Below are 25,100 nucleotides of genomic sequence, written 5' to 3' on the forward strand. Positions count from 1 at the left end.
TGGTCTGGAGGGATTTGTGGGGAGGGGGGTGGGAGGGAAAGCAGGGAGTGAGCAGCTGGTGGGCGGAGGCGAGAGCAGGCTGGGGTAGGGGGGGGAAGCGAGGAGTGGCAGTGAGCGGCCGAAGGGGGTAGAACGTTTTTTCTACACATGCATCAGTTAGTCCTGGCAAGACGTAGGCTGCACAGGAGACTGTGCATTTGCGCAGCTTGGAGCGCTCTGTTGACATCAGGCTGCTGTGTTGTCAGGAGTCACTTTGTTTTTTGAAAAAAAAAAATCCTTAGGTTGACTCGCTTTAAATTGATGACCTCTGGTTCTTGACCCCTCTGCCACATGAGCAGCTTCTCCCTATCTGCTTATGAATTTGAACATCTCTATCAAATCTACACTCCACCTTCCCTAACGAGAATAACCCCAGCTTCTCTGCTCTATCCACGTAACTGAAGTCCCTCATCCTTGGAACTATTCTCTCAAATCTTTTCTGCACCCTCTGAACCTTCACGTCCTTCAAGTGTGGTGCCTAGAATTGGACAGTTGAGGCTGAACCCATGTTTTATAAAGGCTTTTTATAACTTAATAACTCAATTTTTGTAACTAGACTCTTATGTTGAAACATATCAAACTTTTTCCAACACTCCTTTTTATACAGTTTGTCTTTTTTCTCAATTTCAAGCATGACTGCATGTCCTTGATTTAGCCCATCCGTTCCTACTATCTCTTTCACCTATTCTCTAATGCACACCATCTAAGCCGAGTAATCTATTTTAACTTTAGTACTGTTTACTTTTTTAAAATAGTTATCTACAGTTAGTGGCTCCTCTACATTTTTCCCTCTGGTGCTCCTGGAGTACCACATTCGCACTTCCTTTTGTTAAAAACCTAGCTGAAATTACATTTTTGTCATTCATTACTTAAGTACAGGATGGTCTTTTGCCACACCCCTTCTCCACTTGGCTATTAGCTTAACTATTGTATATTAAATCTGGTACATGGGTTGTGCATTTCATTGGAAACTGAAGTGGCAACTCACCCAAGGCTCCTTCAAAAGTACATTTCCCTCCAAGCCACAAACCATTCTGACTTGTTGCCATTCTTTATATTGTGCCTTTAATGTAATAAACTGTCTCAAGGTGCTTCACGGCCATTGAGTCACATAAGGAGATATTGGGTCAGATGACCAAAAGTTTGGTCAAAGAGGTAGGTTTTAAGGAGTGTCTTGAAGAAGGAAAATGAGGTGTAGGGAATGTATTCCAGATCTTGGGGTTTAAGCAACTGAAGGTGTGGCCACCAATGCTGGAGCGATTAAAATCGGGGATGCACAAGAGGCCAGAATTACAGGAGCGCAGATGAGTTGTGTGGATGGAGGATGTTACATAGATGGGGAGGGGAGAGGCCATGGTGGGATTTGAAAACCAGGATGAGAATTTTAAAATTCAGATGTTGCTTGAACAGGAGCCAATGTAGGTCAGCGAGCACAGGGGTGATGGGGAGAGGAACTTGATGTGAGATAAGACATGGGCAGAAGAGTTTTAGATGACCTGAAGTTTACGGAGGGTTAAATGTGGAAGACCAGCTAGGAGTGCATTGGAATAATCGAGTCTCGAGGTACCAAAGACATGAATGAGGGTTTCAGAAGCAGATGAGCTGAGAAGGGCAGAGTCAGGCGATGTTATGGAGGTGGAAAAAGGAGGTATTAGTGCTGGCATGAATTTGTGGTGGGAAGCTCATCTTGGGGTCAAATATGACACCAAGGTTGCAAACAGACTGGCTTAATCTCAGACTGTTTTCAGGGAGAGGGATGGAGTTGGTAGCTTGGGAACAGCGTTTGGAGCAGGGACTGCAAACTATAGCCTCAGTCTTCCCAATATTTAATTAGAAGAAATCACTTAACTCACAGTACTGGATGTCGGGCAAGTGGTCAGATAATTTTTAACAGTGGAGGAGTCGAGAGAAGTGGTGGCGAAGTAGAGCTGGGTGTTGTCAGCATAAATGTGAAAACTTGTGCCGTGCTTTCAGATGATGAGGGGCAGCATGTAAATAGGATATAGGAGGGAGCCAAGGATAAATCCTTGGGGGACCCCAGAGGCAATGGTGCAGGAGCAGGAAGAGAAGCCATTGCAGGTGATTTTCTGGCTTCAATTAAATGAGGATAGCCAGATGAGAGCAGTCCCACCCAGCTAGACCAAAGTGGAGAGGCATCTGAGGAGGATTGTGTGGTCAACTGTTAAAGCCTGTAAACAGATTGAGAAGAATGAGAGTGAAAGTTTACCTTTTGCTGCAGTATGGGCCAAGATGAGAGGAAATGTTTTGGTAATGGGACAACTTGAGGGTCCTTTCTTTTATATCCTTTAAACTTATTGCACAATATTAAAATGTGTATTTTTTTTATCAAATCGAATGGATTGTCATTTGTGCACTAAGCCTCGTGACACCACTAAAATCTCCTTGTTGGAGATACTTGTACCAATATATATGCTGATCGCAATCTGGAAGCAAGACTTGTGACCTGAATCTCCACTGTGCTGGTTGACTTGTATTAGAATTTTACACAAGCCTGGGCATGCTTTGTTTAATGTAGTCGGCAAGTTCATCGTTTTTTAAACTAGTGCTGTCATCAGCATGAAAAGGGCAGCTTTGCTCCATTGTTACTGGGTGTTGGATTGCTAAGGTTAGGTTAAGTTGCCAGGTCTCCAGATGAATGCACAAGTGATGTGTACCTGACTGAGGATATTTGGGACATTGCAAAATGCTTGAGTAAATGTATCCACCTTTCTTGTGTCTAGCTGACTTAACCAAGAAATACCCCTCATGCGGAGCAGCTAACCATTTCCTGCCTTCCTGCTCAGGAGTGTCCTGTAAGCCCAATAGATTGAGTGTAGCCATATATGGCTTTGTACTTTTTGACTACCTCAGCCAACAATATTACTAAATATCCTGCCAAAGTGACCAGACATTCCAGTCTCTTGTGTTATGTCTGAATGAGATGATGGGCTTGTGTAGATCATTGCATTTTAGTGTTGATTAGATTGCCATGGAACAGCATGAATGACTGATTTTTTTTTTAAAAATCAGTCAGCGAAGCTTGAGCATTCAAAGCACAGCTCATTAACTTCTTCCCAAGCCTATTGTGGGAAGGACAGGTTTTTGGATCAACACTTTCTTGGATCAACACTAAGTACTGGTTACTTTTTAACTTCCAATTTCTGTAGTTTGCACAATTATTCAAACTGAAGTACCTGTAGCCATCTGCCTTTTTTCATGTGAACATAGCAAGCATATGTGATGAGGCAAGTTTAATGATCAGTGGTGCAGAGGTGGGGGAAGCATGATGTGCTGTCTAAGGTCAGCTAACTGCATGATTTTAAAATGTGACTGCAACATTTAGGAAGACTTTTTAATATCCAACTTCATTTTGTGGAATTTTAGGGGTGAGCATTTAAATTATTTGACATTTGACACTGGAATCTGAAGTCTGAAAAGCAAATACAGAGGCAGCTAAGATCAAAAATAAACCTAACAGGAAATGTTCACACGATTAAGCAAATATGCTGAAATTTCTTTCTCCCTTGCCCTTCCCTTCCCCTCCCTCATTCAGTTGGCTTCTAATATTGCAACTACAAACCTGAATTACAAAAAAGTTTTGTTAAGCCATCTATTCACTGTCAGCCTTGTATTGGAGGAAGAGCAAGAAAAGGAGCCTTACAAAAGTGCATGGTATGACTATACAGTAGTCCATGGAGTCCCTAGAATGCTTAAATAGATGGTTAGTCACCAGAAAAGGGGCAAATAGACTCTCCAAACACCAAAACACAGCTGCTTGTGATCACATCCACTAATGCACATGAAATTGCATGTGTCAGTTAGACTCATCAAAAGTAAGGCCTATTGCCTTAAAGCAAAAGCTGACATCCACAAAACCAAATGAAGGCAAGAAAACCTGCAGCAATGTTAGTTGTGAAGTATGTGTAGCTTAAATAATTTTTGAAAGTTGGAGAGACATGGGAGTTGAGTGAAGTCTTTTTGCTGTTCCCCACTTTCTTTAACCTTGATGGTTAATTTTAGAGCTGGCAATTAACAACTGGAAATACTAGGTAAAGACAAACAAAGCATTGAATGTGAAGTACAAGTTGAAAAATGCATTTTGAAATTTGAATTGAGTTTAGTAGTGTGCTTGGACTTTTTAAAAAAAAAGACTTCCAAGAAATGTTTTTTGTAAATAGCTGAACCGTGCACTTTTTCTTCAAATCTAATTTTCCAAAGAACCATAGCATCTTTATGAAAATAAAACCAGTAGAAGCACTCTGCTGTAGCTTTACATTTTAAACTGAGCTTGTGAAATGTGTAGCCAATACAAACTGGCTTTGGTGCTGCAGTGGTGTCTGTAGTTTGCTGGCACTGAACAATCTTGGTGATTTTCTTTTTTTTTTTAAACTTATGATTTTTCACAAACATCAGTAATTTATTCCCCTTAGTTAAAATTCCTTGTCCCCAACGAACCCCCTCTTCTCCTCTCTTTCCCCCCCCCCCCGCATAACATTGGAAATCTAAAGTGAAAGAACTGTAAATACATTTGATTTTTACAAAAGTAAATGAAAACTAGTTTGGATAATCGACAGGAGTTTTGGTGATGTGCTTGTCCTTCAGAAAAGGAAATCTACTGTCCTTTCCTAGTCTAGCCTACATGTGACTCCAGACCCACAGCAATGTGGTTGACTCTTAACTACCCTTTTAAAATGGCCTAGCAAGCCATTCAGTTGTCAAGGGCAATTAGGGATGGACAACAACAAAAAAGAGTTCCTACACAAACAGGCCATTTGTCTCAACTAGCCTATACTGGAATAAAAACAAGAAATGCTGGAACCACTCAGCAGGTCTGGCAGCATCTGTGAAAAGAGAAGCAGAGTTAACGTTTCGGGTCAGTGACTCTTCTTCGGAACTGACAAATATTAGAAAAGTCACAGGTTATAAGCAAGTGAGGTGGGGGTGGGGCAAGAGATAACAAAGGAGGTCTAGATTGGACCAGGCCACATAGCTGACCAAAAGGTCACTGAGCAAAGGCAAACAATATGTTAATGGTGTGTTGAAAGACAAAGCATTAGTACAGATTAGGTGTTAATACACTGAATATTGAACAGCAGCAAGTGCAAACCTGAAAAAAAAAGTGGGTAAGCAAACTGAACAAACTAAGATGAAATGAAATAAATTAAAAAAAAAAAAATTGTAAAGAATGTAAAAAAGAATCCTTTTTTTTAAAAAAAAGGAAGAAAAAATAACTAAAAATGAAAGTAAAATGGGGGGCTGTCATGCTCTGAAATTATTGAACTCAATGTTCAGTCCAGCAGGTTGTAGTGTGCCTAATCGGTAGATGAGATGCTGTTCCTCGAGCTTGCGTTGATGTTCACTGGAACACTGCAGCAATCCCAGGACAGAGATGTGAGCAGGGGGGAAGTGTTGAAATGGCAAGCAACCGGAAGCTCAGGGTCCTGCTTGCGGACTGAGCGGAGATGTTCCGCAAAGCGGTCACCCAGTCTGCGCTTGGTCTCCCCAATGTAGAGGAGACCACACTAAGCAGCGAATACAGTATACTACATTGAAAGAAGTACAAGTAAATCGCTGCTTCACCTGAAAGTGTTTGGGGCCTGGGATAGTGAGGAGCGAGGAGGTAAGTGGGCAGGTATTACACCTCCTGCGATTGCAAGGGAAGGTGCCATGGGATGGGGACGAGGTGGTGAGGGTAATGGAGGAGTGGACCAAGGTGTCGCGGAGGGAACGATCCCTTCGGAATGCTGACCGGGGAAGGGAGGGGAAGATGCGACTGGTAGTGGTATCACCCTGGAGGTAATGGCAGAGGATGATCCTTTGGATATGGAGGCTGATGGGGTGAAAAGTGAGTACAAGGGGAACCCTGTCATGGTTCTGGGAGGGAGGGGAAGGGGTGAGGGTAGAGGTGCGGGGAATGGGCCAGACACGGTTGAGGGCCCTGTCAACCACAGTGGGGGGAAATCCTCGGTTGAGGAAAAAGGAGGTCATATCAGAAGCACCGTCATGGAAGGTAGCATCATCAGAGCAGATGCGTCGGAGACGGAGAAACTGGGAGAATGGAATGGAGTCCTTACAGGAGGTAGCTGTGGGAGTCGGTGGGCTTATAATGGATATTAGTAGACAACCTATACTGGTGTTTGTACATATGAATTGGGAGCAGGAGTAGGCCACTCAGCCCCTTGAGCCTGCTCCACTATTCAATAAGATCATGGCTGATCTAATTGTAACCTCGACTCCATATTCCTGCCTACCCCTGATAACCTTTTTACCCCCTTGATTATTGTGCTGCACATGAGCCTCCTCCCACCAACTTCATCTAGGTCTATCACTGTAATCTTTTAAACCTCCTCTTGTGGTCATGTAGCTTCCCCTTAAATGCATCAATGCTATTTGCCTCAACTATTCCTTTTGTGGTAGCACATTCCACATTCTTCGCATAAAGTTTCTCCTGAATTTCCGATTGGATTTATTAGTGTTTTATATTTATGACCATTAGTTTTGGATTCCGGTGCAAGTGGAAACATTTTGCCCACGTTTACCCTATTGAACTATTCCATTGACTGCAAAACTGGGCCAGTGACAAAGGAGCTGTGCTCACAATTGTTGCAGCTGCCCAGTGGTGTAGTGATTTATGGTTCCTGGAGATCCTTTCTAGCCTGCTGCCCTCTGCAGGGGATTTGTGGCATAATCTGAGCAGGGCAAGCATCTGTGCGCCTTAATCAGATTGAAGAATCCCACTGAGACACGGCAGAATTTTCACAGGCCATTTTGAGGCTGGTTCAGGGGTGAGCAGGGGAGTAAGGACTGGTAAAGCGATGTCTGCTTGGGATCCCATTGTGATCCCACCCTTTTGGCCTTCCCCAGGGCGGCATTGAAGGTGAGCCGGAACTCCCTTGCATATGTTGGGTAAGTAAGAGCTTGTTGAGGTTGCTATGTCAATTGAGGCTTCAGCCTTGAATCCCAGATTTCCCAGTCATGGAAAGTGCTTCCTGACCACCTAGCGTCATCGAGGCGACCGCACAATGGGAAGATCTTGTTCAGTGAAAGTAACAAGCTCGGAAGACGTTGGTCAATTACACCGAAGAGCTTCAGCCGTGGCTATTGAGAGGCTGCTGTTTAAAGTACTTCTCAAGTGCCTTCACTGCTTTACAAGTGATCTTCCAAACAGTTGGCGATCACTTCGGTCTAGCACTTCACTTACCTTCAGCTGCACATCCCTGCTGCCAGCCTTCACTGCATGGGAGCAGTTTAGGCAGCTCCAGCTTCCACCTCTGCTGAGAGCAGAGGCCACAGCACTGCCAACTGCTCCAGCAGGAGCAGCGGCAGAGGGGATGGACACTGAAATTCAGCTGGAAGGAGGTGAGACCCCCAACATGGCATCTACAGGCAGAGCATCAGCTCTCGAGACATGTCTGAGCACCCATGTCTCAGGTTCTCATGGCAGGTAGCTGCTGATATCTGCCTCCTGGAACAAGACGTCCTTTCCAGTGGACCAGATGGGCATACATTATCAATGGCTGACAAAGTACCATTCACTGGAGGCCCAACCAATCCTCACCTTCCAGTCTCTGCATCTCGCCAAGTTGTGTGCTCTCTCTTTTTGCAAGAGGAGAAAACAGCAAATGCTTGTAATGGTTTGTATGAAGAGGATGGAAGAACACCATTTGTGGAGGGTGACTGAGCTATGTATGTGAGGGGGCATAAGGTGTTGAGTGAGTGTAGGCTACTCATTTGGGGATGTGAGATGCTTGCAGGGAGAAGAATGAGGAGCTGCAGTGTGTTTTGACCTGAAGTGTGTGGTGCATGAGAATGCTGGGCAAGTCTGAGTGTGGGGCTTAGCACCTGTAAATGTTACGCCACTCACTAGTGCATGCCATCGGGAGATCTTTGATCCTGTTGGTGCACTGTTTACAGGTTTGTGGGAGCACATCCTGTTGCTGACTTCCTCAGCCACTTTTCAATCCACACCTTGGTTGGAGAGGTGGTCCTTCTTTGCTCCCATCCTTCAGTAGTACTCACCTCGCTGCAGGAGCTCCATGTAAGATTGAAGCACCTGCGGGGCAGTCTTCCCAAGTCTCCTCTCCATTTCTGGAGTTGCTGCAGGCTGAAAAATCCAAGTGCTGATGAGCTTTTCTGACCCATGCCACAGTCCCTTTAATTAGAAATCTCTGACAGAATGCGCATGTCAACCTGCCTTTGCTTCCTACTTAGTTGGGGAGCCCTGAGGCAGGATATTAATTGGTTTGCTCTGGTGAAAAGCAACTGCTGGGTTTATTGTGCCAAGAGTGAGGTTCCAAAGCTGAAAAGGTCCCACTGTTGCGGCAGGGACTAAGGTGGTAAGATTCCTGCCACAGGATCTTAACCAGGAAGCATAAATTAAATATTTGTTATAAAATCATGTACAGAAAGTGAAATAGGAAGGGAAAGATGGGATAGAAAGGGGTAAAACTCAGAGGAAAAAGTATAACAATTATGGCTGGAATTCTAAGCCCTCCTCCCAGGAGTGGGCTGAAGGCAGGGAGGAAGATGTAAAATAGAGGTGGGAGGCAGGGGGTGCTGTTCCTGTTGTCTACCTGCACCACTGCTATTGAACCAGCAGCAGGGGAGATGGCAAATGGCCTGCCTGCTCCAGGCTAAATGAAGCTCTTGTGGCCAATTAATAGCCACTTAAGGGCCTCTTGCTACCATTGGTTTATTACCAGTGGCGGCTGGGCACCACCTGAGGCGGCTGTCCAGAGTTGGGGGGAGCCTCCCGAACGATCCCCACCCCCTTCTCCGGGGCTCAGCCGATTGTCCCCGGCGAAGCCCGAAACCCACTTAGCAGTTTCGGGGACAGCATCCCTCCTGCTGTTCTTGCTGGGTGCAATCCCAGCAGTGGCCAGCGTTTCCGGTGGCCACTGCTGAGACTGAGTTGCCAGCCTCTGATTGGCCAGTAGCTCTTGGAGGTGGGAAGTCCTGCCTCAGAGGGACGGAAGGCCGATCAAGGGCCCAGGCGATGCAAAATCGCTGTGTGGCTTCCGGGCCTGGCGGAGGCAGACTCTTCCCCCAACTATTAAACTGGTGGGCGGGGCCTCCGTCACAACGTAAAATTCCGGCCTAAATCCTGATTGATTTAAATGCTGAAGGACTGGGACTTGACATTTGTCAAATTCAATTTTCAGGGCCAGAAGTTGTTTTGACAGGTAACTAAGATTTATCACGCCACTAAAAATTCACTTATACTTGAATGTACCAGCCGTAACTTTTTCTGGTGTGTTTAGTGGATAACTAGTAACTTCAAGCACTTGCATAAATTTCAAGGCTCCGTCTCTTGGCCAGGTATGGGTGTAGTGAAGCTTGTGAAGTTGCTGTCTGATTTACTCCATAATCATGGTGAGCGCTGATCTTCTCACCCTTGTTATATTGCTAACACTCTGGGCAATTACCTTTTAAAAGATCACCCTGACCACCTCAGCCGTCTTTTTCAAGGGAAAAGAGCCCCTGTCTAATCAGCCTTTCCTGATGAGTATATCCTCTCAGATCTGGTATCATCTTTGTACCCCCTCCAGTGCCTCTACATCCTTTTTATTTTAATATGAAGCCATAAACTCAGTTGTCAGTGTAGCCTCATCAAAGTTATATTCGAGTTTAACATGACTTGCCTGTTTTTCAGTGCTTTTTCTCTAGAAACGAACCCCAGTGCTTGGTTTGCTTTTTGTATGGCCTCAGTAACCCATGTTGCTACTTTTTTTTTAGTGATTTTGTGTATCTGTACCCCAAGGTTTCTTTTGCTTCTCTACCCCATTCAGACTCTTGTGCTGCTTGGATAATGCGATCTCCTTATTCTTAACAAAATGCACCACACACTTGCCTATATTGAAATTCACTTGCCAATTTCATGCCCATTCTAAAGCTTGTTAATGCCTTCCTGTGTATTTTGTCACCTTTTTTCCATTATTCGATTAACTGCACCACAATTTGGTATCCTCTGCAAATTTTGAAATCCGTAATTGAATAATTAAATTCTCTAACATTTAATGGGTGTACACTATTAATAATTGAATAGTGAATTTATAACCAATTGAACAGTGAAAATTCTTCTTCTTTGGCCTCCTTGTCTCGGGAGACAATGGGTAAGCGCCTGGAGGTGGTCAGTGGTTTGTGGAGCAGCGCCTGGAGTGGCTATAAAGGCCAATACTAGAGTGACAGACTCTGCAGATAAAATTGGTTGTCAGGGCTGTTTCTCAGTTGGCTCTTCCCTTGCACTTCTGTCTTTTTCCTGCCAACTGCTCAGTCTCTTCGACTCGCCACATTTTAGCCCCACATTTATGGCTGCCCACCAGCTCTGGCGATCGCTTGCAACTGACTCCCACGACTTGTGATCAATGTCACAGGACTTCATGTCGCATTTGCAGACGTCTTTAAAGCGGTGACCTGGATGGCCAGTGGGTCTGATACCAGTGGCAAGCTCGCTGTACAATATGTCTTTGGGGATCCTGCCATCTTCCATGCGGCTCACGTGGCCAAGCTATCTCCGGTGCCACTGACTCAGTAGGGTGTATAAGCTGGGGATGTTGGCCGCTTCAAGGACTTCTGTGTTGGAGATATGGTCCTGCCACCTGATGCCAAGGATTCTCCGGAGGCAGTGAAGATGGAATGAATCGAGACGTTGCTCTTGGCTGACATATACGTTGTCCAGGCCTCACTGCCATAGAGCAAGATATTGACGACACAGGCCTGATACATGCAGACTTTTGTGTTCCGTGTCAGTGCGGCATTTTCCCACACTCTCTTGGCCAGTCTGGACATAGCAGTGGAAGCCTTACCCATGCGCTTGTTGATTTCTGCATCTAGAGACAGGTTACTGGTGATAGTTGAGCCTAGGTAGGTGAACTCTTGAACCACTTCCAGAGCGTGGTCGCCAATATTGATGGATGGAGCATTTCTGACATCCTGCCCCATGATCGTTTTCTTGAGGCTGATGGTTAGGCCAAATTCGTTGCAGGCAGCACAGTGGCGCAGTGGTTAGCACCGCATCTCACAGCTCCAGGGACCTGGGTTCGATTCCGGGTACTGCCTGTGTGGAGTTTGCAAGTTCTCCCTGTGTCTGCGTGGGTTTTCTCCGGGTGCTCCGGTTTCCTCCCACAAGCCAAAAGACTTGCAGGTTGATAGGTAAATTGGCCATTATAAATTGTCACTAGTATAGGTAGGTGGTAGGGGAATATAGGGACAGGTGGGGATGTTTGGTAGGAATATGGGATTAGTGTAGGATTAGTATAAATGGGTGGTTGATGTTCGGCACAGACTCGGTGGGCCGAAGGGCCTGTTTCAGTGCTGTATCTCTAAACTAAAAAACTAAACTAAACCTGTCGATGAGACTCTGCAGAAACTCTTCAGAGTGAGATTTAATGCAGCATCGTCAGCAAAGAGGAGTATCCTGATGACTTTACGTACTTTGGACTTCGCTCTTAGACGGGCAAAGTTGAACAACCTGCCCCCTGATCTTGTGTGGAGGAAAATTCCTTCTTCAGAAGACTTGAACGCATGTGAGAGCAGCAGGGAGAAGAAAATCCCAAACCATGTGGGTGCGAGAACACAGCCCTGTTTTACGCCACTCAGGATAGGAAAGGGGTCTGATGAGGCGCTGCTATGCTGAATTGTGCCTTTCATATAGTCATAGAATGAGGTGATGATACTTAGTAGCTTTGGTGGACATCCAATCTTTTCTAGTAGTCTGAAGAGACCACGTCTGCTGACGAGGTCAAAGGCTTTGGTGAGATCAATGAAAGCAACGTAGAGGGGTATCTGTTCGCGGCATTTCTCCTGTAGCGGACGAAGGGAGAACAGCATGTCAATGGTCGATCTCTCTGCTCGAAAGCCACACTGTGCCTCAGGGTAGACACGCTCGGCCATCTTCTGTAGCCTGTTTAAAGCGACTCAAGCGAAGACTTTTCCCCACTATGCTGGAGATTCCATGGTAGTTGTTTCAGTCACTGCGGTCACCTTTGTTTTTATGGAGGGTGATGATATTGGCATCGTGCATGTCCTGCGGTACTGCTCCGTCATTCCAGCACAGGCAAAGCAGTTCGTAGAGTGCTGAGAGTATAGCAGGCTTAGCACTCTCTTGATTATTTCAGGGGTAATGCTGTCCTTCCCAGGGGCTTTTCTGCTGGCTAGAGAATCAATGGCATCACTGAATTCTGATTTTGTTGGCTGTACGTTCAGCTCATCCATGACTGGCAGAGGCTGGGCTGCATTGAGGGCGGTCTCAGTGACAACATTCTCCCTGGAGTACAGTTCTAGGTAGTAGTTTAGTTTTAGATTTTCACCATTCCAGATGTGTTGGACTGTATCTACTGAGTTTTTAAACTGTATAATACAGATTGAATTCTTGTGACTTATAGCTGTCACTGTACAAACAGTTGGCAGTGGTGAAATGGGCCATGACTGAACAAGCGTATGGTACGACCTATTGACTTGTTTGTTTTGTTAGTAATGCATTAAAGTTCCGTATACTGATGAAGGACATTTCAAATAGGTTAGGCTTCATTTCCTAAAACTAATTTAATGAGTTCAACTGAATTTTTTTGTGGACTTCTATTTGTGGGTAGTGTTGAGTATGCTCCTTGCAATTCTTTTGCAGCATCCAATTGGAGAAATTGGTAATTTAGATGAAATTCAGAATTTGATTAACATTTTTTTGTATAAAGTCGTCATTTTAGTTGGATACATGATTTACTAAGAGTTGTGTTCCTGCAATATTGCAAGACAATTTGTTGGCACTGGCGTAAGTAAATGTGGGACATCTTCTGTATTCATTAAGTGAGTGAGCACCTGCTGGAAGTAAGTTACCATGATTGGGTTAATAAATTTAAAAAGTTAGCTGCTAACCATATTTTCATCGCATTAGGTGACCTGGAAATATTGTCATACCACTTTAAATAGGCTAGATTGCTGTTCTGGATTTATTTAGAAATGAAGCCGAAAGATGTGTACAAGATAATTTTCATGATTAGCAAATTTGTACTATATGAAAGAGCAAGTCAGTAGGTTAATTTTGCTGATTGCCTCTGTATACAAATAACTTAAATTCTACTGTGATAGTGTACATCAACTGGTGGTGATGCGTCGGTCCATTACTCTTGGTGGCTCTAATGTTTTTCTGAAGACTTTTGGGTTAAAGTTGGACAATTCCCTACAATGACTGCTTTACTGAATACTGTGGTTTCAGGTTCTTTACTTTAAATTTTTATTATTGAGACATCTAGGGAATGGAATTTCCTTTGTGGGTGCAACTCAAATTAGACCACAAAAGTGTGATTCCCCCTCATATATTCTACTGGTTAAAAGAAATAGGAGCTGGAATAGGCCATTCAGCTGTTCGAGCCTGCTCTGCCATTCAATAAAATCATGGCTGATCTGCCCTAGACCTCAACTCCTCTTTCGTGCCAGCTCCTCATAGCCCTCAACTCCTTGATATTTCAAAAATCTATCTACCTCCTCTTTTTAAATACTTTTGTGGTCTGGCCTTCACAACTCTCTGGGGTAGAGAATTCCAGACATTCAGTACCCTCTGAGAAAAGAAATTCCTTTGCATCTGTTTTAAATGAATGTCCCCTAGTTTGAGATTCCCCGACTAGTGGAAACATCTCAACATCTACCCTATCAAGCCTCCTCAGAATCTTGTACGTTTCAATAAGATCACCCCCTCATTCTTCTAAACTCTAATGAATAAAGGCCTGACTTGTTTAGCTATTCTTGATCAGTCGACTCCTTCATCCCAGGAATCAGCCTAGTGAATCTCTTTGAACTGCTTCCAATGCCAGTATATCCTTTCTTAAATACAGGGACCAAAACTGTACACTATGTTTGCAGTGGCTGCAGAAATGAAAAGTAGAAGCACCCCAGCATTTCCACTCCCCAGAACCAGCATCCTCTAACCCATTGTGGTCTGAAAGAGACTGGCTAATTGATGCCAAACTGAGGTCCTTCCACAGATCTGCATTCATTTGGCAGACTTGAATGTAAGCCTTGGGGAAATGTTCATTCTCTAAACTCTGACACACACAAAAATTCTCAACCACAAGAATACAAGGTAAATAGGAATTGGACATTTCAGAGAATGATTGGAAGCATTTGTCTTTTCTAATATCTGCATATACAAGTCAGTAATCAGGTTTTTCTTCCAGCTCTAGTAATGTCCAGCAGGTGTGGTCAGTAAAGAAGACAGGAATATGGAACCCCTTTCATACTAGAGAATGGGAGAGTTAGCCAACATTTCACAAAGTGCAAGACCTTCCCTTACTTCAATACTATTGAAAACAAACCTCTTCTCTCCCTTTTAAAAGTCCTGAAATAAATTACTTTTAAAGTTTATAAAAAAAAAATGACACCATACGAAACATGGTATGGTATAGTGGCAGCCTAACCCCTTTCCTCACGCATAACTTCACAGCAGCATCTTGGACAGTCACTCACTTTTATCTTGGCAACAGTGCGCTGGAGAAGGTTGTAGGTTTAATAATGACCAAATCAAATTTCCCACATTTTTCTTTAGGGAATGAATTTTCCAGTTGGCAAAAAAATTTTTTTTTGAAGTACTTAAATATTCACAGCTGATTTGCAAGTGTCAGCTTCCAGACTGGGCACAGTTTGAATCCGTGGAACTAGGAAGACTCCTGGCTCATCTGATTGTGGCCTTAAGTCTACTTTCCTGCTGAATCCTCTATAACCCTTGGCTCCCTTGCAAATCAAAAAAACTGTCCAGCTCAGTCTTGAATTTATTAAATCACCCAACCGCCACTGGTATCTGGGGAAGAGAATTCTAAAGGTAAACAACCCACAGGAGAAATGTCTCATCTGTCTGAAAAGGGAGATCCCTTTTATTAAACTATACCCCCTAGTTTTAAAATTCCCCCACGAGGGGAAACCTCCTTTCAGCATCTTATGTCACGCCCCCTCAGGATCTGGTATGTTTCAAATAAGATCACATCTCATTCTTTTAAAACTCCAATGAGTATAGGCCCAACCTGCTCAACCTTTCCTCCATAAGTCAACCCCTTCATCCCAGGAATCAGCCAAGTGAACCTTGGAGTCATAGTCGTACAGCTGAACTGTTTCCAATGCAGGTATATCCCTCAAGTAAGGAGAGCAAAACTGTACGCAGTACTCCAAGTGCAGTCTCACCCTTGTGCTGTGCAATTGTAGCAAGTTTTTCCTACTTTTATATTCCAACCCCTTTGCAATAAAGTCCAGCATTCCATTTGCCTTCCTAATTACTTACTGTACCTGCATGCTAATTGTAATGTATTGTATTGAACTGGCTGAGCCAGTTCATGGTGATAACTAAACATTTTGTTATACTGCTATATTGCCTCCCTGCTGCCCTCTCTGTTAGGGAGGTGTAAATAAAAATTTCCACAATGGCTGCTTATTTTAGACTTCAGTGAATATACTACAGAAAGATGATGTGACTCGCGCTGAAGATGGCTAAGAAGCGAAGGAATAACTGACGTGCCAAGAAAGGTCGTGGCCATGTCCAGCCCATCAGATGCACGAACTATGCCTGCTGCATCCCCAAAGACAAAGCCATTAAGAAATTTTGTCATTCGTAACATTGTGAAGGCTGCTGCATACGTGCTGCCCAAGCTGTACATGAAATTGCATTACTGTCAACTGTGCCATGCACAGCAAAGTGTTAAGAAATCGTTCACGAGAAGCCAGGAAGGACCGAACACTGCCTCCACGTTTCAGGCCAGGCGCCAACATCCCACGTGGACTTACTCCCAAGCCTCTAAACATTAGCGGATCATATAAGTTGATTTGAAATAATAAAAATGTTGGACCACTGAAAAAAGAGGGGACAGGATTGAAATTTCTGTTTTACATCTCCTCTGAAAGATTGTAGTCTGCAGAATATTGACACACGTTTTGGAACTCCCAAAATTGATTTTGAGGAAGTTTGGGTGATTTGAAAGATTGCTCCGGGCGTGTCTGCAATTTAGTGTTCAGATTTAACTTGGTAAGTCAGCACGGTATGTTTATTTAAAAAAAAAAAAATGGCACTAAAGGCATATTTTGGGACAATGGGGGAATTCAACCCTAACAGAGGACTGGTGTAATTATCAACCAAGGTTACCTATTTGGCTGCAAGCTAGTAAAATAGGGGATGAGGATAAAGTGAATGTTTTCTTCATGATGGGGCCAGATGATTTTGAGGTGGTGTTTAACCAATGTTGCCAGGGAGAACCCAGTACTTTGGACTATCCAGAAATTGAGATTCTGGACTCCTATTACAGCACCATTAAGAATGAAATTGTGCTCAGAGTTGCACTTCATGGAAGGAAGCAGTAGCCAAGTGAGTCTATTGCAGATTATATTCTTGAATTAAAGGAACTCTCTTGTTACTATGGTTATGGTGTGAACTTAGAAGTCAACCTTTGAGACATGTTCGTTGAAGGTCTTTTTAAAAACAAAAAGAAAATCCAGGCCAAGCTTTTGAGTAAAGGCAATAAGTGGACATTGAAGGAGGTCTGCGATGAGGCAACATCCATGGAAATGACAAGAAGAGATATTTTCAGATTGCGAGGAAATCCTTTTCCTGAGCTGGCAGGGAAGGTCCACTGGATTTCAGTGGGAACCAGGCCATGGCGGCCAAGTTCCTTAACGCAAAGTCAGAAATTTAGGTGTTACTGTTGCAGTGTTGGCCATCAACCATCTAAATGCTACAATTTCCAGTCAGTGCTGTACCTGTGGGAAAGTTTTGTCATATCCAGATTGCATGTAGGAGAAGAGGAAACAGTAATTTTCCAGGTGGTAGCATTAGACCAGGTTGAAGTAGTGGTAGATCTAAAGCTAGTTCAGGAGCCTGGAAGTCCTCGAATGTGCAAGTGATCGATATGGAAATGGAAGTGGATATCAAGCAGGAAGATCAAGAGTTGTACTCTGACCAAGAAAAATGGCACTTGGAAGTTGAGAGTTAAAAGGGCTGAAAATATGATCCCAGTGCTCACAGTAAAATTTCAAGTCAGCTTCACAACTTGCTTTCATTGATACAGTTGCAGAAGTATCTGTCATCTCAGAAGGAGAGTCCAAGAAGTCCCTAAGTCACATTCCCTTAGGAAAAACTGGTGTGAAACTGACTAGTTATTCCAGTACTAGGTGCAGTTTAGGATGGAATATGATGCATCCAAACACTATCACTTGTCATTGGTAGTAGCAGGAAGGAACAGAGTTTCCCTGATGGGACGAAATTGGCTTAAGAAAATAGTTAAACTGAGCCCAGTTAGTTACAGTAGGGATCAGTAAGTGTATGTCTGTCATTGGCTAAATTGAATCTCTCTTCAGTTCTTCGGTGAGATATCTGTGAATTACTTCACTTACACAAATGACATGCCAGTGTCTGCCAGAGAAATTTCTGAAGAAATGCGCAAAGATGTGCTCCGTAAAGTACTCCATTATGTCGTGAATGGCTGGTCTGAAGAGTGTGATGAGAAATTGCAGGAGCATTTCACACACCAAAATGAACTGTGTAGATCAAGGCGGTCTCCTATGGGGTTTAAGAGTCATTATTCCGCCAAGGTTTAAGGAGTGATTTGTTAGAGGAACTTCAAGAGTGCATAAGTGTAGTCTTAAAAAAAAAACAGTAGAAAGATGCTATTTTTAGCATCCAAAGGTAGGTAGAGATATTGGAGCTGGTGAAAAGTTGACATATCTCCTGAGAAAGATTCAGTCAAGGTTCCTTTTTATTCCATAAAACTGAACGAGTACATGTTGATTTTCTTTGAAGTGGAAGATAGAGTATTTTGCTTTGGTTGATAACATTTATCCAATTGCTATAGTTAGTTGAGTCTACGCCCAATACCATAAGTGCCAAAACTATTGAGGTTTTGCGAAGTTGGTTTGCACTTTATGGGTTTTAGCAGTGTTGGCGTCAGATAACGGTCCACAGTTTGTCAGGAGAGTTTGAAATATTTGAGTAAGAGTGGATTCAAACACACTAATACCACCATATCACCCAGCAGTGAGTGGTGCTGCAGAAAGAAGTGTATAAATTGTGAAGCGGTCTTTGCAGAAGTATTTGCTAGGTGACAAGCAAGGTAGTAATTTCCATGTTTCTCTTTGACACAGCTAGACAATTTTCTGTTCTCTGACAGAATTATCCCACAGTCTACAATAGGTTGCTCACCTTAAGAGTTAGTGTTTAAACACACTCTTAGCACAAGGTTTAGTTTGCTTAAGCCTGATGTCAATAGCAAGTAACAGAAAAGCAAGACCGAGTGAAGATGAGGCATAAAACAAGTTCAGTGCTGGTCAGAAGGTAATGGTGAAAAACCACAGAGGTGATGAGGAAAAGTATGTGTTTGGAGTTGTTGTAAGAAGACTAGGTGCATTCACATATCTAGTGAGGATTAGAGAGACTGCATCAGTGTCATGTAGATCATTTGCTTGAAAGAGGAAATCTGACACTGGGAGAGCATTAGAAACCTCCTATAGTCAAAGTTCCAAGTGAAAGTGTAAGTCACAAAGAAACTGAAAGTTTGCCGATTTATCACAGAATCCACTAGTAGAGCAAAGTGAGTCAGGGTCTTTGACTAAGACTGATAACTTTCACAGTTCCAACCATTTAGGTGGAGTTGGGTAGTCAGTCGAAGTTCAAGGTCGACACAGTCTGAGATGTTGAGAGCAGAGTCAAGCAAATGGAAATAGATACCCAAACAGAGAAAGGAGCCAGATGGGTTAATTGAAAGTATGTAGGAAGAAGAAATAAGTTTTCATTTTTTTAAGCAAATTTCGTTAAGGAAAATTTTTATACATTAAATTACTCTGGAAATATTGGCTGTATGTTTTAGTTGTGATCATAACCAGCATGCAACCCAACCTGTTAAATTTCAGGGTGGGAAATGTTCATGTACCATTTTGCAATGTACTGTATACATTTTTAAGTGGGGAGGGCATGTATTGTATTGAGCTGGTGTATGTGATGGCAAAGCATTTGTCATACTGTTATACTGCCTCTCTGCTGCCCTCTCTTGGGGAGATGCAACTAAAGTTCTACACTGGCTGCTTGCAATAGACTTCCTTTTAGATTTACTGTGGACATCCAGATTCCTCTAATGCAGCATTCTGCAGTCTCTTCTGTCTTCTACTTAAGTCTGTCAAGCTATACTCAATGAATCTAATTTAGAATACATCTGACCATGAAATCAGCATAAATAATTGGGATCCAAGCAAAGTGACAAATTTGCATGGTGTATATCCAGATTTGAAAACTTATGTTTGAGCCTCCAATCAGGGAAGCATTTCAACTTTTAATGTGACTTTATTTGTACCCAGGAAAATGTATTAAAAGGAGCAAAATGCCAAGCAGGTCTCAGGATAAATTTAAAAAAAAACTTGAGGCAGGGCCAGTTTTTTTTTTTGTTGTTGTGCTCGGGTGGAGGGATTGCTAGAGGACCTTTTTTTTTTAAAAAGAGTTTTGCGTGTAATGCATTTGTCTGTGTAACTCACTTGCACCCAAAACTCCATGATCTTTTAGGATGTGTAAATGATTTGTGCCCTAGTTCTGTATGTCTGGGTGCAAAAGCAGGGAAAATTAAAGGCATTTAACCATATTGTAATAGTGATGGTCTTTACTACATCCCTGTGCAGACCTCTGAAAACATTGGTCCTAAGTTGGCTTTTTGCTATGGACATTTTAGAAGCATCAGTTTAAGGTGAAAGTAAGTTACATCTAAATGGGGATCTTTTTTTTTAAATACTTAATTTAAAATCCAGCAACCTTTTCAACATTTTGGGAAATATTTTGATGTACTAATGAATTGGTATATGTACAATCTGATAGATATTAGGAGTACGAAAATCGAATGTGGTTAGAGACCGGGTGTGACCAGAGTCAAAAGGAATGCTGCCATCCTGAACGAGCTGTGAATAATGACCTGCACTAGCTGATGTGGATTGCAAATGGTTTCCACTTTGGATTGAATCCTGTTGCCAGGCTGGGCTTGAACAAAAACACAAACTGAATTCTTTGGAATAGTCTGTACAACAGTAATATGACCCAAAATAGCTCTGAGTGACTTGCTTCCCCTGCAACATTTTCTGCCCAAAACTGCAGCAGAGGTTTGATGCAATGATCTATCAACTGTTGCCATGTCTTTTTTTTTTTTGGTGCTTATGCCAAGCAAGTGTTTTCGTTGTCACTTCTGTAAAGAGTAGGCAGCCAGCTTTATTCCCCTTTCTCCCTCATAATCCTCTGTTTTGTTTTTCCTCCCTAGGTTGTAAAAACCATTGGGCTTCGTGAGGTCTGGTTCTTTGGCCTTCAGTACCAAGATACAAAGGGCTTCTCCACTTGGCTGAAACTCAACAAAAAGGTCTGCTACTAAGAAATGAGCTTGCAAGTGCCACATATTGCTGTTCAGGGGATAAATAAGTAAATTCTTTGCTGTAAAGATTGGGGTTTCTGCTTTTTTACTGTTTATTTGGGATTGTATATTACTCAACTTGTATTTATATAGTGCCTTTTTAAAATAAAAACATCTTGAGGTGTAAAAGAACATGCGTGATGAGTCAAAGGAGAAGATATTGGGGAGGGCTGATTTTTTTTTTTCACTGACTTTTTGCTGAACTTGACATAGGTTTAGCAGTGATTTTCTAAATACAAAGTGAGGAAGTCCTTTTTTTTTTCTCTCCCCGCAATTTCTTGAGCTAATATTTTCTGAAATGTGTATGGGAGTTCAGTGTTAAAATACAGTGTACAGACTGGATGTATTGGTGAAAGTTGTCCTACAAGCAATTTGGGATTCAAATTATTGCTCCGATAACTTGAGCCACTGTGAGGATAACACAGGCCTACTAGTAGATTTATATTCAGACTGGCTACTTAATTCCTTACAGTAAGTGCTTCTCCCTGTACGCAGTGTGAAATTGAGACTAACCTGTACTTTCTTCAACAAAATTTAGAAAAATTAAAACCCAAACTTGGAACCACCCAATCACTTTTCTGATTTACCTGGTTATCTTGCATTTTTTAACTTTTTGGCCTGAACTATTGGCATTGGCACTTCACCTGGATTTCTTGAGACCTAGCTGGCAGATCTTGGATGTACTTTTGTTTTGATTCATTCATGGGATGTGGGCATTGTAGGCTAGGACAGCATTTATTGCCCATCCCTAATTTCCCTTGAGAACTGCTATGAAGTCAATAAGGAATGAAACCAGACGGAACACCCAGCATTAATCTAGGCACTGGAAATGACAATGGCAAACCCAGCCCTGCTGACCCTGCAAAGTTCTCCTTACTAACATTTGGGGGCTTGTACCAAAAAAAAAAAACTGGAATTAAAAAGCCAGTCTAATGGCCATGGAACCATTGTTGATTGTTGTAAAAACCCATCTGGTTCACTAATTTCCTTTTTAGGGAAGGAAATATGCTGTCCTTACCTGGTCTGGCCTACATATGACTCCAGACCTACAGCAATGTGGTTGACTCTTGCATGCCCTCTGAAATGGCCTAGCAAGCCACTGAGTTGTATTTAACCACTACGAAGTCAATAAAAAGGAATGAAACTGGACGGGCCACCCGGCATCAACCTAGGCACCGGAAACGACTATGGCAAATCCAGCCCTGTCAACCCTGCAAAATTCTCCTTACTGATATTTGGGGACGTGCCAAAGTTAGGAGAGCTGTCACACAGACTAGTCCAGCAACAACCTGACCTAATCATACTCACAGAATCAGACCTTACAGACAATGTCCCAAACGTTGCCATCACTATTCCTGGGTATGTCCTGTTGCACTGGCTGGACAGACCCAGCAGAGGTGTCAGCACAGTGGTAGACAGTAGGGAGGGAGTTGCCCTGGGAGTCCTCAACATCGACTCCAGACCCCATGAAGTCTCATGACGTCAGGTCAAACATGGGCAAAGAAACCTCCTGCTGATTACCACCTACTGCCCTCCCTCAGCTGATGACTCCGTACTCCTCCATGTTGAACACAACTTGGAGGAAGCACTGAGGGTGGCAAGGGCACAAATTGTACTCTGGGTGGGGGACTTCTATGTCCATCACCAAGAGTGGCTCGGTAGCACCACTACTGACTGAGCTGGCCGAGTCCTAAAGGACATAACTGCTAGACTGGGTCTGCAGCAGGTGGGGAGGGAAAAACATACTTGACCTCATCCTCACCAATCTGCTTGCCACTGATGCATCTGTCCATGACAGTATTGGTAGGAGTGACCACCGCACAATCCTTGTGGAGATGAAGTCCCACCTTCACATTGAGGGTACTATCCATTGTGTTGTGTGGCACTATCACCGTGCTAAATGGGATAGATTTAAAACAGATCTAGCAATTCAAAACTGGGCATCCATGTGATGTTGTGGGCCATCAGCAGCAGCAGAATTGTACTCAATCACAATCTGTGACCTCATGGCCAGGCATATCCCCTACTCTACCATAACCATCAAGCCAGGAGACCAACCCTGGTTCAATGAAGAGTGCAGGAGGTCATGCCAGGAGCAGCACCAGGCATACCTCAAAATGAGGTGTCAACCTGGTGAAGCTACAACACAAGACTACTTGCGTGCCAAACTGCATAAGCAGCACGCGATAGAGCTAAGCGATCCCACAACCAACGGATCAGATTTAAACTCTAATCCTGCCACATCCAGCTGTGAATGGTGGTGGCCAATTAAACAACTAACTGGAGGAGGTGGCTCCACAAATATCCCCATCCTCAATGATGGGGAAGCCTAGCACATAGTGCAAAAGATAAGGCTAAAGCATTTGCACCAATCTTCAGCCAGAAGTGCCGATTGGATGATCCATCTCTGCCTCCTCCTGAAGTCCCCAGCATCACAGATGCCAGACTTCAGCCAATTCGATTCACTCCACGTGATATCAAGAAACGACTGAAGGCACTGGATACTGCAAAGACTATGGGCCCTGACAATATTCCAGCAATAGTACTGAAGACCTGTGCTCCAGAACTTGCCGCGCCCCTAGCCAAGCTGTTCTAGTACAGCTACAACACTGGCATCTACCCTGCAATGTGGAAAATTGCCCAGATATGTCCTGTACACAAAAAGCAGGACAAGTCCAACCTGGTCAATTACTGCCCCATCCGTCTACTCTTGATCATCTGTAAAGTGATGGAAGGTGTCGTCGACAGTGCCATCAAGCAGCACTTGCTTAGCAATAACCTTCTCAGGTGACACTCAGTTTGGGTTCCGCCAGGGCCACTCAGCTGCTGACCTCAATACAGCCTTGGTTCAATCATGGACAAAAGAACGGAACTCGAGGTGAGGTGACAGTGACTACCCTTGACATCAAGGCAGCATTTGACCGGGTATGGCATCAAGGAGCCCTAGCAAAACTGAAGTCATTTGGAATCGGGGAAAATTCTCCATTGGTTAGTCATACCCAGCACAAAGGAAGATGGTTGTGGTTGTTGGTCAATCATCTGAGTTCCAGGACATCACTGCAGGAGTTCCTCAGGGTAGTGTCCTAGGCCCAACCATCTTCAGCTGCTTCATTAATGACCTTCCTTCAATCATAAGGTCAGAAGTGGGGATTTTTGCTGATTGCACAATGTTCAGCACCATTTGTGACACCCTCAAATACTGAAGCAGTCAGTGTAGAAATGCAACAAGACCTGGACAATATCCAGGCTTGGGCTGATAAGTGGCAAGTAACATTCATGCCACACAAGTGCCAGGCAATGTCCATCTCCAACAAGAGAGAATCTAACCATCTCCCCTTGACATTCAATGGCATTACCATTGCTGAATCCCCCACTATCAACATCCTCGGGGCTACCATTGACCAGAAACTGAACTGGAAACTCACCACCTGACTCCCCGAAGCCTGTCCACCATCTACAATGCACAAGTCAGAAGTGTGATGGAATACTCTCCACTTGCCTGGATGGGTGCAATCCAACAACACTGAAGAAGCTCAACACTATTCAGGACAAAGCAGCCTGTTTGGCACCCCATTCACTCCTCCACCACCGACATACAGTGGCAGCAGTGTGTACCATCTACAAGATGCACTGCAGCAACCAAGGCTCCTTTTAGACAGCAGTTTTCAAACCCGCGACCTCTAGCAACTAGAAGGACAAGGGCAGGGTGGCACAGTGGCGCAGTGGTTAGCACCGCAGCCTCACAGCTCCAAGGACCCGGGTTCGATTCCGGGTACTGCCTGTGTGGAGTTTGCAAGTTCTCCCTGTGTCTGCGTGGGTTTTCTCCGGGTGCTCCGGTTTCCTCCCACAAGCCAAAAGACTTGCAGGTTGATAGGTAAATTGGCCATTATAAATTGTCACTAGTATAGGTAGGTGGTAGGGAAATATAGGGACAGGTGGGGATGTTTGGTAGGAATATGGGATTAGTGTAGTATTAGTATAAATGGCTGGTTGATGTTCGGCACAGACTCGGTGGGCCGAAGGGCCTGTTTCAGTGCTGTATCTCTAATCAATTAATCAAATGCATTGGAACATCACCACCTGCAAGTTCCCCTCCAAGTCTCACACCATCCTTACTTGGAACTATATCGCCGTTCCTTCACTGTCGTTGGGTCAAAATCCTGGAACTCCATAATAACAAAAGGTAAGATGGTGTCCTACCAACACCTTGCCTTTTGTTATCTCTTGCCCCATCCTGCTTTTATTTGCTTAAAACCCATTACATTTCTAACCTTTGCCAGTTCTGATGAAGGGTCACTGACCTGAAACGTTAATTCTGCTTCTCTCTCCAGATGCTGCCAAACCTACTGAGTCTTTCCAGCATTTCTTGTTTTTATTTCAGATTTCCAGCATGTGCAGTATTTTGCTTTTACTCTCTCAGTATGTCCTGCCATCTTCAAAGATCTGTGCACATAAACCCCCAGATGCCCCTGCCCCTGCATGCTCTTTATAACTGCCATTTAGTCTATATTGTCTCTACCTATCCATTCTGCCAAAATGCATCACCTCACGTTTCTCTTACATTCTGTCTACCCATTCTGCTAGCCTGCCTGTGTCCTGTTGAAGTCGAGTGGTATCGTCCTCATTGTCTGTCTGTCTGTCTGTCTGTCTGTCACACCT

General features: G+C 43.7%; 1 protein-coding gene across 1 annotated transcript in view; it reads left to right on the forward strand.

Moving 5' to 3' along the window:
- Positions 1-25,100, forward strand: part of msna (moesin a) — a 109,231-nt gene that overhangs the window by 53,178 nt on the left and 30,953 nt on the right. Inside the window, exon 3 of the mRNA XM_068047404.1 lies at positions 20,295-20,390. Within this exon, the coding sequence (XP_067903505.1) occupies positions 20,295-20,390 (96 nt within the window). The remainder of the gene's footprint in view (positions 1-20,294; positions 20,391-25,100) is intronic.

The sequence above is a fragment of the Heterodontus francisci genome, chromosome 15 (genome assembly GCF_036365525.1).
Source record: "Heterodontus francisci isolate sHetFra1 chromosome 15, sHetFra1.hap1, whole genome shotgun sequence".
NCBI classification, from domain to species: domain Eukaryota; kingdom Metazoa; phylum Chordata; class Chondrichthyes; order Heterodontiformes; family Heterodontidae; genus Heterodontus; species Heterodontus francisci.